Here is a 15,875-nt window from a genome sequence, read left to right on the forward strand (position 1 = left end):
TTAACAGTCTCGAGCGGATACGTTTTACTCTTGAGATAATCTTACATAATCATTCCAGACAAAACAAATTTTAAGAAGTTTGTTTTGGTGTGGATTAAAGGAAATCAGAAATAAGAGAATTCCAAACGCAAAAAATTCAAATTTTTATTCGAAAGTTGAAAATGAATGAGAATCCAAAACATTCAGAGAATTGCGACGAAGGAAACAATATAAGGTAAAAGGTAAAAAAAAATGTCAAATGTCAATACCTTTACAAATAGGCTGCAGCCAATTTCCATTGCATGTACAATGTGCTTTTCCATCAACTACCTCGCAAAGCCCTCCATTTTGACATGGTTTACTATGGCATGGATCTAAAGCTGTAATTTAAAAAAATATTCATTGTAGCTGATATGAAGCTCAGATAGATAACATTGTGAACCAATGGTGCATGAGAAAATATACCTCTATAACTAACTACTCAAGACAAGTTCGAGTATTTTATAAAATATCGTAGAGTAAAAAATCAGTTGAGTAATCATTAGTATAGAAAATCTAATTTTTAAAAGTTTCACGTCGGCTTCATTTCGCGATTTTACGTTGATTCGCGAGATCGATTTCGCTAAAAAGGCAAAAAAATACGCATAAAAACACGCGATATAAATCTCATGAAAATTGATCAGATTACAGTATTACGTAAATTATGTATATTTGATCTCTTACTTTCACAATTGTTGCCTTGAAAGGAGCCAAAACAGTCGCATCGAAAAGAATGATCATCCACATTATGACATTCTCCGAAAACACATGGATTGGGTTCACAAGGACCAACTATAAAAAAAGGCAATTCCTTTTTTTGGTTAGAGCTTCAATTTTTAGACTAAAAAAGTTTGATTTAAGATTTTCATAGAAAAACTTACAAAGCAAAACAAGGCTGCTGAGAATTCCGTGAAAATTAGACTTATAATCAAATTTAAAATTTACTTCCAACAAATCTAAATGGTGCTGAAAAATGGCAGCACAAAAATAAGAGAAGTGAGTATTAATCAATTAATGAGACATTTTAAAAATTATTCAAAAAAGGAAAAGAACTTTCTCACTTTTATGGTGTTTTACAAGCACCAAATAATGATCATCCGGCAACAAAACGTAACCATAGGTAGCCACGTGACTCATGGTGGCTATTAGCAACCATTTAATTAAGCAAGCCATGCTAAATAAGCTAAATCATAAAGGATTGAAAGCCTTTATATTGCAACAAGAGTCAAATAAACAGATACAGATCTTTCGAATATTCGAACGGAGGGAAAAAAATCGAAATTGTTTGTAGCCTTTTCATTTTTAAGTGTTTCGCAGCTTTTCACTGTTGTCTCCATGCGGGAAAACAGCTAGTACTAACGTATTTTGATGTATGATTTTCCTTTTTGAAAATCTTGGACTACACTTTAGCAAAAATAAAAATCTTTCTAAAAAAGATTTGATTCGAAACTGAAAATCAAGTTAAAATTGCTATTTTTATTGTTGTAAAAAATCTCAAAACTTAATAATAAGCAGGGGGTTGTAATCAAAATGTCCTGGTGGAAAATTTTTGAAAAGGAGGCTAATACAGCAGAATTAGGACAAAAGAGGGAACTTTTAAAAATAATTTCCCAAAAATTAATAACCGAGAGGGGATGGAATAAGAATGTCCTGGGTGGAAAATTTTCAGACAATTAATTAGCGGGGGGGCAGCTATTAGGTACCCGAGAGTACGATTTTTAAAAAATGCTTAAAGGAATATTTGGAATATAATTAGAATATTCTTGTTGGGATATTGTAGGCTTTTAGAAAGAAACTTTTCTCAGACGGGAAGTTCGGTTTTCAAGTCTTCTTCGACCCCGAAAATACCATTGAAAATAAAAAAATACAACCCAATAAAGACGTATACAGATCAGGGCGCCATGTAACAAATACTTAATAAAGATCCAAATAATAGTGAGAAAGGAGCAAAAACACCATATTTTCAGGTTTTTCATCAAATTTGTTTTCATTGCTAGCATATGAAGGTAAAACTTACCTAATAAAATCTAATTACGGAATCTTGATTGTCATATATAAAAAGGAATTTGAAAAATACTTCAAAAATATGTACATCATTTAATTATACTACTGAATATTTTACATTTGAACACCAACACATAGAACATTAGAACACCCCTTCTCACAGACCCACTGGGTCCCCTTCCCACTGGAAAAATTGGCCAAAATATCGTCCCCGGTGGAAAATTCTACTCAAATTTTTGTCCCAACTGAAAATAATCAAATAAACCAATCTTCACTGAAAAATACTTTGCTATATTTCCCGTCCCCACTGAATTTTCTGACTTGAAAACAAAAGAATTGAAATCCCCAGCCAAAATAAATATTTGAATATCAATCCACATCGAGTTTCAGACCTTCATTTTTATCCCCCACTGGATGAAAAAATCTTATTGGGTCTGTGAGAAGGGGGTTATTAGAAAAACTAAAGCGTAAAAATATTGAAAAAGAAGAGTCTGAGTTATTTTTTTCCTATAGATATTTTTTGCAAGTGTATCTTGTTTTGTTAAGTCCAACTTTAAAAAACACATAAAACTTCTGAAAATTGGATATAAAATTGGCTATACCATAGACTTACCCAAAAAATAAAAAAAGGAAACAGCAATCTTATCATAATTTAAGGAAAACTTTCAATACTTTCGGAATGTTAAGATCGTCTATGTCATTTTCGTCCTTGATAATATTTTGTATAACTCTCCGACTGTGTTCTTTCAATGATAAAACTGTAAGAAAATAAAAGATACCAGTTATCATTTTCACAGGCAGAGGTATAAGTAATGGTCTAAAGTTTCAAAAGAGGAGGAATAACTAGGAAACTGACGAGAAAAACGTTGTGTTATAGTGGTCATCAATCTTAACGCTGGAACTATGTACTATTTAGTTTGATTCCAACTCGCAGCGGTTCACTTGGAAAATGAACGAACCTTCGCCCCGATCAAGGGGAGTCGGGTAGTCAGTCCAAGATGCTGACGGGGTCATTATACATACAATGCCTGACGATGCATCTATAATTTTCCAAAAAATGGGCCTCGGAGCCTCATTCAACCAAATAGAAACGGAAATAGGAAAGTTGAAAGTATTTCAACACAGCATTTAATTTCAAGATAAGAATATCTAACTTTTAATCAAAATTATCATGGAAAGGAATAAGCTTTTAGGAAATTGTACCTTTATCTTGTAAACATGATACTTTAGTAACTGCACCATAGATATCCACAATAACATACAAATCAACATCTACTGGTAATCCTTCAGCTACATTCTCTACGTGAACCCCATTTTTATATGTATGCATCTGACCATTTTGACGTACTTGAATACCTTCAGATTGAAATAAAAAAAATTAAAAAGAACAAGCAAAAAGTCATTTCCTACAAGTTTTGTCGTCTGTTATTCATAATTGTTATGGAGGCTCTGTCCCAAGAATTTCGAACTGGCTGTCCATGATCTTGTTATTATTATCTGTTAAAGCTTGCTCAGTGGAAGAAAGGAATTAAAGCAAAAGGCCTTCGTGTTAACACCCCTAAGACCAAGGTTATGCACTGCAAAAATGGCCTGAGTGAAAGACAAAAATTAAGTAAATGGCCTTGTATTGTTTGTTATAAGGGTGTAGGAAGCAATTCTACTACGCTGATGATCTTGTTATTATTGTTGAATCAAAGGATGAGCTTGCTCAGTGGAAGCAAGGAATTGAAGCAGAAGGCCTCCGTGTTAATACCCGTAAGACCAACGTTATTTGGATTTGTTCAACACGTTTGTCAGAAAGGGTCTCTATGAATGTCCTTAGAGATAGGCTTGGCATCGCTCCAATTGACGATTTGCTACGTCAAGGTAGGCTACACTGGTTTGGCCATGTTCAGCGTATGTACGAAGACTTTCAGCAGAATCCTTTCCCATGGTATGGAAGGTAAATATTTAGGCAGACCAAAAAAAAGATGGATAGACAATATCAAAGACGACCTCAAATTTATTAATGCGACTGTCAACATGACTAACGATCGGGCAGCCTGGCGTACAGTCATTAGAGGAAGGCGTCCAACCCCAGCTGCTGGGAACAACGGACGTTAAATCGTGCAGTAAGTAAGTTTTGTGGATTAATAAGAGATTAATACATAATTTGCATAATTCTAAAGGATATGCTTATAATTATTTGTAGTCAATAAAATAAAATAACTTCTCAACTTCTTCCTGTTTGACGATTAAACAAAGATACATAAATATAAGAGTTACAATGAACATAATAATGTTTTTATTACTCACCAATAATATCACTAACCCCTGACAAACCATACAAGCTTTTATTGATTGCAAATTCTTGACTACCATGGAATAATTTTGATCCACAACAAACCCAAAACATTGAATTGTGCTCAGAGGAGGAGTGAATGTCAGTTACTGTCCGAAAATAGGGTAGATCATTTGGGTCAGCAGTTGTGACACCCAGTCTCTAAAAAGATAAAAACAAGAACAGATTTTCAAAATAAATTTAAATTTGATCATAGCAAATAATAGTAGCAAATTAGAAATGATCAAGTGCATAAAAAATAGGGTTTTTCGATTTTTACTTCTGCTGACGTCATCGTAATTTCGAATTTTTTTTCAAATGATCGATTTTGGCAAGATACATCTTTGGTGAAAGTCTGAAAATAATTGGATACACCATTCTTGAAAAATTCAATTTTTAGTTTTTATGTTGTCATCGATTATGACGTCATAATCAGTTTTTGCGGTTTTTCGCGAAAATCAGCGAAAAAAAACTGATCCTAAAAATGCAACGGGAGGTCGTCAGTAGTCCGACACTTTCTAGTCCGACAGTAAAAATGCCCGACGTTGGATTTGACTAATGCGCCAGTATTCCGACAACAACTTTGTCCGACAACGAGTAAAAAAAACATATAAAACGACATATGAATCGCCGAAGAGAAGGCACATCTTTTATAATCAACCACGTGCTTATAAAAATCCAAAGTTCCGACTTTGAGCAACGACTTAATAAAATAGATAGACCAAGAACTTCATACAATGGCTCTTAGAAATCTTTTGTTTTCTATTCATTTTGTATTCTTTCATCTTGCCGTCTTTCCACCTCCCGCGTAAGTCATATTACAAAGAAATTAGACTTTTTACAAGCATCTCTAAATGGTGTAAAATCAATTATATCGAATTTCTACTGACCATAAACATAATTTTCGATTTTTTTTGCTTACGTCAGGTCGCATTTTTAATCATCTTTCTCACAAGATATTTTTCAATATTTTTCGACAACACTGTTGCGCTTTACAGCGCATTTTCTTTAAGAACATAAACATTTTTGAAAGACTCTAACTAAGAAAATAAACGTGCGTTCATGGTGCTAGATAGAAAACACAAACACTATCCAAATACAAATGTTATAATTTTAACAATGTTTACTAATTCTTAAGCCTAAAAGTTTGACTTGAAATTAAGAACATATTCACAAAATTTAGGTCATGTGATCAATATCAACCAATAGCTTATCTTAAAAAAATGCTTTTGCACGCGGAATGACATTTTAATGATGCAAAAAATCATTACTTTTTTTATCATTCTTACGCGGATCATTTCAATAGGATACTGGTCTATCTATTTTATTAGGTCGTTGCTTTGAGGTAGTGCCCCTAAACTCGACTTTTCTTGAATTTTGGGAAGCTTATTAGGATTAGGCTTTCAAGAGTCAAGACATTGGATTGGACATTCGACACTCTAAAATCTTTCGTTTTCGGACAAAAGTGACGTTGGAAAAAATAACTTCTAAATTGTAAATTTATTTTATAGATTCGGACTATTTTACTGTAGGACTAGAAAGTGTCGGACTAGTGACATGTACCAATATGGCAGAAATCAACGAAAATTCTAAGGAAATTCAACAAAATTATGGATATTGCACACCCAATAACTGTTTAACAAACACCATCATAGCAGATAACAATACCTTACAATGTAGGAGATGTGATAGACTTGTCCATTATGCTTGCTCTGAGCTCCCGGCTTATTAGATTCAGCTTTTTCTGCAATATAAAAGCCAGCGCTTCGAATGTGCAAATTGTATTACAATAACGCCGCTCTTACTTGAGAGGATTAAAACAAGCAGACAAAAAGCTCACAGTAACATTACAACGAAAGAAGCAGATAATGATGAACATCATGGATTGAAGTTAGGTTTCAAAGGAGAGAATAACCTCTCTAAAAAAGGAAAGTCGAGAAGCTAATGAATAAAAAAGACGTCAACAAAGAACGGAACAACAAACGATCCGAAACACAGCTCAACAACACAGAAACAAAAACAATCATATGCAGAAGTCACCAAAGAAGACCTACAAAAAACATAAAAAACTTCATCAAATCAGTGAACGAAGAGGAGCGTTGGCTAAAATCAACCAAGTGTAACATCATGGTGCATCATTTAGGTGAAAACGAAGACGAAGAAGAGCATCAACGAGTTGGTGACAAAGAACTTATAAAAAGAATGCTGAAAAACAAATGGGTTTCGATGTAACGATAATCAAGGATAATCAAGGTAGAACGCATAGGTGCTCTTAAAGATGAAATGTATACAAATGAACGATGTAAACCATTAAAAGTTACTCTCAGCAGTGCAGAGGAAAAGATAAGAATCCTTGCATCCACAAACTAGATAATGATGATTTCAGAGTATCAGATGATTTTTCAAGGAAAGAACGTGAGATAATAAAACAATGGCATCTTAAAGCAAAAAGAAAAAACATCGAAAGAAAAAGTTAAGAGTCGTATATGGAAAGTGAGAGGTAGTCCTAGGACTAAACTTTATTTAAAGAAATTTACGACGGAAACAACATGATTATAAGAAGAGCGGGTTAGAGGCCCAATGTGTGCCTAACTGTAAAAACTCTATAATGATGATAATAAAAAAACACATCAGGTTAAAAATTACATCATAGTACCCTTCATGTTCAGTCATTTGTTTGGTTATTTTCTGTTGACTAATTGCAATCTAAAAATTATGGTAATAACCGCGTGTTATGGGTGGTTTCAAATTATGACCTTTGAACACTGTGACCTCAGACCCAAAATGGTGCATGTAATAATAAACAAAGTCAAAATGTCGTCAATGCGCTAGAAATCGCTCACAAAAAATTAGCAATAATAAAATTTTTGAACGAAGGAAACGTCATCGACAGAAAAAGTCAGACAAATTTACCGACTCACCGGCTCAGTTCTACTCCGTTTTGGAGAGTCGATCGGGCGACGCGAAACAAAGATATTTGTGATTACCACCTAATTCATCGGGAAATAGTTGTTTGGGAGAACACAACAACCTACTATCACTAACTCAGTTTTGCATATCAAATACTCAACCCATTCGATTCAAGCAGAAAGTTATATGTTCCATATCAAGGAAATAAAACCCTAATACTGAAGCTAAAACTTTATAGGACGTCAAGCAGGAAAATTCACAGAGTTATTGCGTGCAAAATTTGGGATATTAATAAATTGTTGTCAGATATGCAGGCTGAAGAAGGTTTACAAAAAAAAGGATGGAGTTGGGAGGTCTTAATGCTCTGACTTATACATGAAGAAAGGCTTGTTACTTCATTATACTATCAAGTATTATACTTACGATAGATCCAGCCCATTTTTCTTCTATTGCATCAATTTTTACTTCAAAAATCTGGCTTTTTTTTAAGGGTTTGCAGCTGAACACAATTCCATTATCATATCCCTCTTTTCTTTCTGCACAATCTCTAGTCTTTGAAAATGATATACTTTTACCACATCTTTCATGGAATTTCATCTTTTTAGCACTGGGTTCTACACATCATTGCATTTGCATTTCAAATCGTACCTAAATTTCGAAAAGTCCACCACACACTCTTAACAAAAATTTCGAATTTTCATCTACCATCTTTGTTGTTTTTGTTTGATAGGGCGCGGAAATAGCCAATATTGTAGTTTTTATAGGTTTGGCTCATCAAACATTTACCCGCGGGGGGACCGCTGGTTCTAAATTGCGTGGGTTGCGTGGGTGGGTGGTCAATATTTTTGCGTGGTCAATATTCTTGCGTGGGTCATTTTTTTGCGTGGGTGCGTGGGTCAAAATATTTTTTGCGTGGGTCAAAAATTTTGCGTGGGTCAAATCTTTTACGTGGGTCATATTTTTTTGTGTGGGTCATATTTTTTGCGTGGGTCATTATTTTCTGCGTGGGTCATATTTTGAACGACACGAAATGGAAAAATTTGGTAGAACCAAAAACTACTTCCTTGATAGCTTTGAAAGAAGCGTTAAAAGAGAGAAATGATTGTAAAGACGTTAGTATTGTGGGGCTATACCAACGATTATCCGACTATTCCGCTGAAGATTTACAAAAGAAATCAGCTAAATATCATGGAGGATGCTATAAATCGTGTCAGTACCGTAGGAAGCATTTCCATATTGGGGGGGGGGGCTGAACTTTAGTGACACCGCGAGGGCCAACCATGGTCTCGGGTGAAACAAGGCATGTCCCAAATATATTTTGCGTGACGCGCACCGCTACCCCAATTATTCCTTAACGTTCATATATAGCTCAAAGTCAAAAGAATCATATCAACGAGCAGATTTCGAAAAATGCTGGGGTCAAAAATTTGCATTAAGCCAATCTCAAGATATCGGTCAAAAATTGATTTTGACGTTATAAAATACATCGAAAAAACACGTCATAAGTAAGATTCAAATGACGTCATTATTGAAAAACAGCGATAACTTCAATTTTATTAATACAATCAACACCAAATTTTGACTGGAGTAGTAAATTAATGATTCTGAAATATTTGTTCAAAAATTTTCAGAAAATTTGAATAACGTCATTTGTTGTCGGGAAAAATTAAAATACGTCAGAAAATGCTGACGTCATCATGAATTTTCAAGCTTTTTTTCATGAAATATTTTAGAATCGTTAATTTACATCTCCAATCAAAATTTTGCTTTGATTGTAGTAAGTTAATCGGAATTATCGCCTTTTTTCAATAATGACGCCATTTAAATTGTCTTTTTGACGTGTTTTTTCGATGTATTTTATAACGTTATCTTGAGATTGGCTTGATGTAAATTTTTGACCCAGCACTTTTCGAAATCCTCTCGTTGATACGATTCTTTTGAGCTATATATGACAGTTAATGAATAATGGGAAGCGGTGTGCCTATCAAAACGCAAAATATATTTGGGACATGCCTTGTATCAGCCGAGTTTGACCCGAGGGGGGAAATTTTGAAAATTTGAGCTTTAGATTGCTTGAAAATGCACTCAATTGTGACAATTATGACAAATTAAAAAAGAAAAACTTTTTATTTTGCAAAATAACCATTTTTGGAAAAAATTATTTGGGGGATATAGCCCCCCCTTGCCCCCCCCCCTTGAAGTATCGCCCAGAATCGCTACACAAAGTTGAATTTTTGGAAATGGGCAATCGAATGTTTGAGGTTTCACGTAATCTAACTGACAAAACACTGTTCATCCGACTTAATTCAATTTCGGCTGCCGATGATGGGGTTAGCTAATAATGTTCGTTACCATCGATACTTCTGGGTAGATAGGACAGAAGGAAAAGGATCAAAGGAAAGAAAGCAACATCGAACAAGGTAGAAATCTAGCAAAAAGAATAGCCGATATCAAAATTATCCATCCATCGAAGACTCGTACATCCACAGTATTAAACATGAGTGACATAAACGATGCATACAATGACTTCCTTGATACTTAGTCAACAGAAAAAGATCACAAAATAGACTTCAAAACGTATCTTAAGGGGTCTGACCATAGTCCAAAAATTGATTTTGGTATTTGAACATAAAAGTTATATTTCAGGTTCCTTAACACTTTTTAACAAAGAATTGCCTTTGTAAATTGCTTTTTAATCGAATCCCTTAAGAGTAATTAAGAATTTAATTGCAAAAATGACGTTATGAACTTTAAAAAGATGTTAATAATATGTTGCATCACCCTCTTTTACAAAAAGTGCTTAGTTTTAATGGGTAATTAACTTTTTTGTTTCAAAATTTCTTTACACTGTCCGCAAAAAATTGAACTATTTTAAATTTTGCGGAAAATTTCTCTAAAACGATATGTCAAAAGTTATGACTGTTATTTTAAGCAAAATGCAGATGTAAAATTGATGAAAAACCACTATTTTGAAGATTTCGAGACAAAGAAGCATTTACAAAAATTTTCCGCAAAAATTTTTATTGTTCGGCAAAAGATAAACCATCTACTGCGGAAAATTTTTTCAAAATGTTTTTTCTTCGCCGAAACTAAGCTCTTCAAAGTTGAAATACTCTTCCTCGCAAAAGTCTTCATTTTCTTCTTCGTCAAATCTTTTCAATGCAATTTTTGAATTTTCAGATTCAGGAATAGTTTGTCTAACAGAAAATGTATAACATGCCATAGTTTTGTTGGTTACATCAGTCAGAAAACACATTTTAAACACGGCAATTATGAAAAATTTACTATGATCAGAGCCCTTAAAATGTTGCTAAAAGAGAACATTACCGACATCGAATTCACGAAACCAGAACAAAAGAATCAGTCGGAAAAAGTTTCAATGTTGTCAACAAAAGATAATGCTGCCGATACTATTTTCCGTGCAACTAGTGACGATATGAATGTTTTGTTCAAAGCCTCCAAAATTGTTCGATCAGAATTGTTAAATCATACGAAATGGAAATTTATTGGAAGTTTGAATAATTTCGATATATCCTCACCTTTGAAATCTTTTGTGAAGTGGGTAATCGCTGGTCCAAGAGAGAATACTGCGTCCGAGCGAAAGATCGAGGAGATTAAAACCACAACAAATTTGACTATTCAAATGTTGATCGGTGCTGTCAAAACAAAGCTCGTTGGTTGGCCTGGGGATGTATGTTTACCAGAAAACCCGAAGCAAAGAGGTTACACTCTTGCCAAAGTTAACAGTTCGATAAATTACAAAAAGTGTGCGAGCTTACAAAATCAACTCGATGAAATTATTTGGAATAAAAAATCCGAGTTATATAACTCGATTGGAAAATTGTCAATAAAAAAACCGAGTTAAAAAATTAACTCGAAATAAAAATAGTTCATTTTTATTTCGAGTTACGGGCCTTAAATCGAAGATTTCATAACTCGAAGCCATATAACTCGATCATATAACTCGAAGATTATGTGCCTCACCTTTTTTTTTGCACAATATCCTTTGTGTGAATGTTTTTCATGCCTTTAAGCTATACTTTAGGCGTACAAACTTTCGCGAGCAGAAACTTTCGCGATTTTCGCGAATTTTGGCCCTTTTCGCGAAAGTAAATGTATTTAAAAATTCTAGGAAGGGCCATTCGCGAAAGTTCATGCTCGCGGAAAAATTCTTGACAAAATAGATAATTTGTAAATCTTCAAACTTTGAATAAAATGTAACTTTTATGGCACTTTTTAGCCTGCTATAAGACTAATAAGTCAAAGGACAAATGTTTCAAGCCAATCCAAGAAGTATTTGTCCCTCTAAGCTATTTTTTCAGGTGAAAATTCTCAATTCTACGTCTTGATTCGCGAAAGTTTATGCTCGCGAAATATATTTTTCCGTTAAATTCGCGAAAGTAAATGTCGTGAATTTCGCGATTTTTCGTCCTCGCGAAAGTTTCTGCTCGCGAAAGTTTGTACGCCTAAAGTAATCCAGCCTAAGAGCATATGCCACTTTATAAGTAACAGGGGGTCCTGAAAAAGTCCACTTCTATAAGTTGAAAAAGATTGTGTGCGTATCATCATTAAATCTAAATATTAAAATCTAAATTATGTGATATTTGTGGGTCTCTAATGCGTTGTTTCACGAAATATTTTCAGATCATCCCTTGAAGGGGTTGAAGAGCAAAAATTTGTTTGCTTTTTGTAACAAATGTTAAGGGAAATATTTAGTCGCGTTGTTGCGAATCTTGTTTTCATTTTTCAAATCCTTTATAGTTGTGCTACAATTGTGGAAAGTTTCATTGAAAAATATGTACTACTTCAGAAGATATTACAAAAAGTTTAAAAAATGGCATTTTAGATTTCTCTTATGACTACCCCCTTAAAACATTCTTTTTTAAATGAGCTTTACAAGGAAAATGATATAGATAACTTATTTGGACCATAATCTTGTGAAATATTTCTTTCATAAAGAAACACTATAAAAAGACTAAAAAAAATCCGTCTAGATAGCTTGAAAATAACTTCACGTATTTCATTCAGAAAAACTTTTTCATTTAGATTTTACAGTCCACAAATTTGCTCTCTTTCTTTCCAACAATATTTCTTGCCCATTATACTTTGACATTTATAAACTTGAGTATAATAACAATAATGTCCAATAACTCTGTTAGGGTCTGACATTTTTTGATTGGACTGAAGTGCCATCTTTTGTTGCTCTGACGGGTCCATATTTTTCTTTCTCGAAGATGGGCTCGGTTGTTGTATCTCCTCCTCTTGCGATAGTTTCTTTATTTTCATCAATTTATGAAAAACACCTTGTTTTTCAAACGAAATCCTCTTGCCAAGTTCCTCCTGTGTTGTTGAAAGCCGATTCAAACTTCTCAATTTTAAGATGGTTGAAAGCTTTTTTAAATTATTCAAGTCTCTATCCAGATTCATGAATACTTTCTTAGTTTGATCTGTCGCCTTGAATATCCCCAGCTTTGTGAATGATCTTTCATGTGACATTTTTACCATGAGCGCCAATAATAGAGTTAGGCTTGATAAAGTTAATTGGAAAGACGCCATTTTCACACTCTACAATTTCTTTCCACAAAATAGTTTTTCCCAGAATAGTAAATCGAATGAATCCTAAAATAAAAAAGTGTATTACACGAATCGTTTTAAAAACCTTCCTCTAATTTTTGTACGAGAAATACCCTCTTTTCTACAACAAAGAAGTTTCTGTATTCAAAGAATATTTATATAAAATATGAGGCAGTTTCTGTAGAAAACCACCAAATCGCGATCCGGTCAAGGTGTCAAAATCTTTACCCTAATGTCAATAATGTGTTTACAAAAGCTTATATTTATTGCACCAGGCTTTATCTACGTTACTGATGGACGCCAGAGATCTATTTTGACATTGACATTCACCCATTGAAGTATAAACCCGAATGGCTAGAATCGAATCTCCTTACTAGGATTTGAAGCCAAAGTTGCACGGCCTAGCGCAGTCCACCTGGTTTTTACACAAATGACAGATTGAAACTAAAATCTACACCTAAATTTCGAAAAAGATATCACTCGGAAACAAAGGAATCGCTAGATACAACCCGTCGTCAAAAATACGGCGCATATTTTAAGGCTTCACTTTTTCTTGCCTGAGAAAGGTTAAAGATTTGATTCTAGCTCTTCGGGCTTACACTACGTTGATTTACCTACCTGCATTTACCATCTGACTCACTCCTAGATTTGTAGTTGCATACTGATATTTTAACAATTTCAAGGGTTGCTATAATCTCAAAAAACAACGAGAATAATGCCTAGAGTATACAAAATCTAATTAGCCCAATTAAAGTTACATTGCGATGAATATATTAGATTTAAATTTTCTTTAATTACTCCCCTGTAGTGCTTGTGAAGGGGCACAGGAAAAGACTAATTAGGAAAAGAAATATTTGTCCCTGTTGTGTGTGCCCACAGAGTTTATCATGGTAATATGTTTGTATTTTAGGGAATTATGAACATGGTAAGAGAAAAGTATACCGGTTTCTATGCTATCCAACCTGAGGGCTAATGGTTAGTACTGTAGCCAAGTTAGTCTAGCCTAGAAATGTTGGAGCATCCCTAAATGACTTGAACAAAAACATTGAAATATAGATTACAACGATACTTGTAAATGATAAATTATAACTGATTTTCTCGAAAAATTTGAGTAAAAATTATTTTCCACTCATTTGGACTTTGTCGTTTTTGCTCATTTTCGACTTAACCTCTCACAAAATATATTAACTTTTCAATTATCAATTACTCATGTACAAGCTATTACCATTCATTCATTGCATTTATTTAGTATTTAGTTTGACGTTTGATGGTATTGAAATATCAATTCAGCACAACCATTCCAATCGTTTGAATGTGACCATGTGCGGTAAACTCCACACCAACCCTGAACTCCAAAGGCTTCTTACTAAGAACCCTGACCGTTCAAGTTATGGAAACTCTACTGTATTTTAAAACGACCTTATTGTGTGGCCCAAAATAAGACCTTTGAAATTGAGCCATTACAGTGCAGAGAAAATGTTGGCAAAAAACCCGACCCTTACTGTTCATTGCATTTTCTTGAAAAAAGTGGTCAGATTTTCCAAAAACATTTTTCTCATTTTTAACACCCTTAGCTTGCAACATTCTGATACCTTTACTGAGACCCCCAGTGGACCCTCAATTCACGCAGTCACGCAAATTTTCCTTGATTTTCACGCAATAACCTACCGTGAGTATCACAGCGCGAATAAAGTCTTCAGAGGTTAATATTTTCTCTTTGAAAACTTGACCTCTGATACTCAGGGTAGCAAATAACCCGAGTTTGAAAAATAATTCGGGAAAACATTAGAAAATCGGGAAAACTGCACATAATCGGTAGAAATAAGGAAAACCCACGTAATCAAAAAGTGGATTTTCACTTTCATCACGGAAGTTTTTTCAATTCACGCATTCACGCATTTTTTTCCAACTTTCATTCATGCATTATTCACGCAACCAAAAATGCCCATTCCCGCCCGCTGGGGGCCCTTTACTCATTGCTCCACGGGAGGCGAGGGGATTATAAAGCGGGTCAAAATTAGGTCAAAATGCTTGCAACTTTACATTACAACAAATCACTTCTAGAACGTAGAAGGATAGAAGCTCATTTTGGGCTCAAATGAAGGGTATCAGTAAAGTAGAATATAGTACACTATATATACATGAAAAGAGTATACAAATTTTCAAATTTTAATATGAAAAGGAAAATTTCAGAAAGTCATTTTTATCGATCACCACACGGTCGGCTCTGCTCTAGCTAGGTCGGCTCCTTTTGCGACACGAGGCTCTTTTCACTTTTTTGGGCCAAAATCCGATGAAACGTCTTTCAAAAAAATGTTTTCAAAATGGTAGCCTTAGTCACGCTGACTTCTTGGGAAGTCTTGTTGCTTGCAGTCTTTACCATCAAAAGTGTTAGCTTTTGGAATAGTTAAAACACTTTTCTTAACTTTGAGGGTTTTATTTATCTTTATTTACCATCATGTATGTCTATAGATGTACGTATATTCTGAGTTTTTAGTCTGTTAGCGAAAATCTAGATGTTTTTTTGGCGACGAACACGAAACGCCTGCATGTTGTTGATTTGGTGTTTAATTGAGTTGGATGCAGCATTATGGTTGTAAACCCTAGAACACTGGGTTCATCTGGGAAGGAAGAAAGGAAATTGTTTATAACTTTATTTTGAAGGTTATCAAAAGCAAGGGCAGGGTTCGAATTATTTCCAGACGATCTCAATCGAACGGAATCGACGATCGAGAACCAGTCGAACGCAATCGACCGATTTAAATTCGATTGTCGAACGCAATCGAATCTCAATTGACGTCAAAATTCTGGGTAATATTCGATTGGTTCGACTGGTTCGATCGTCGATTCCGTTCAGTCAGGACCTCATTTCACTTTATCGATATTACGCAAACGGCAGTGTGCGCTAAAATAAACTTGGTTTCGCTTTCGATTTCAAGCAAAGGTCTTAGCAACAGGGCGCGCGTACATAGCAACGGGGCTGGGTAGAAAAATCTAAACATAGAATTCAAAAAAAATACCGTGAGAAAGGGTAACTTGCATCAGTGGA

At 34.4% G+C, this 15,875-nt stretch overlaps 1 protein-coding gene across 1 annotated transcript; it reads right to left on the minus strand.

Moving 5' to 3' along the window:
• Nucleotides 1–1,978: 1,978 nt before the first annotated feature.
• On the minus strand, nucleotides 1,979–7,947 carry LOC136803621 (neuralized-like protein 4). The gene is made up of 4 exons (XM_067060344.1): nucleotides 7,676–7,947; nucleotides 4,318–4,504; nucleotides 3,226–3,378; nucleotides 1,979–2,780 (listed from the first exon to the last, which is right to left on the minus strand). Exons 1-4 carry the CDS (start codon nucleotides 7,847–7,849, stop codon nucleotides 2,668–2,670), a joined length of 627 nt encoding a protein of 208 aa, XP_066916445.1. The 5' UTR covers nucleotides 7,850–7,947; the 3' UTR covers nucleotides 1,979–2,667.
• Between the last annotated feature and the right edge of the window lie 7,928 nt (nucleotides 7,948–15,875).

The sequence above is a fragment of the Clytia hemisphaerica genome, unplaced genomic scaffold (genome assembly GCF_902728285.1).
Source record: "Clytia hemisphaerica strain Z4C2 unplaced genomic scaffold, Clytia hemisphaerica genome assembly, whole genome shotgun sequence".
Classification (NCBI taxonomy): domain Eukaryota; kingdom Metazoa; phylum Cnidaria; class Hydrozoa; order Leptothecata; family Clytiidae; genus Clytia; species Clytia hemisphaerica.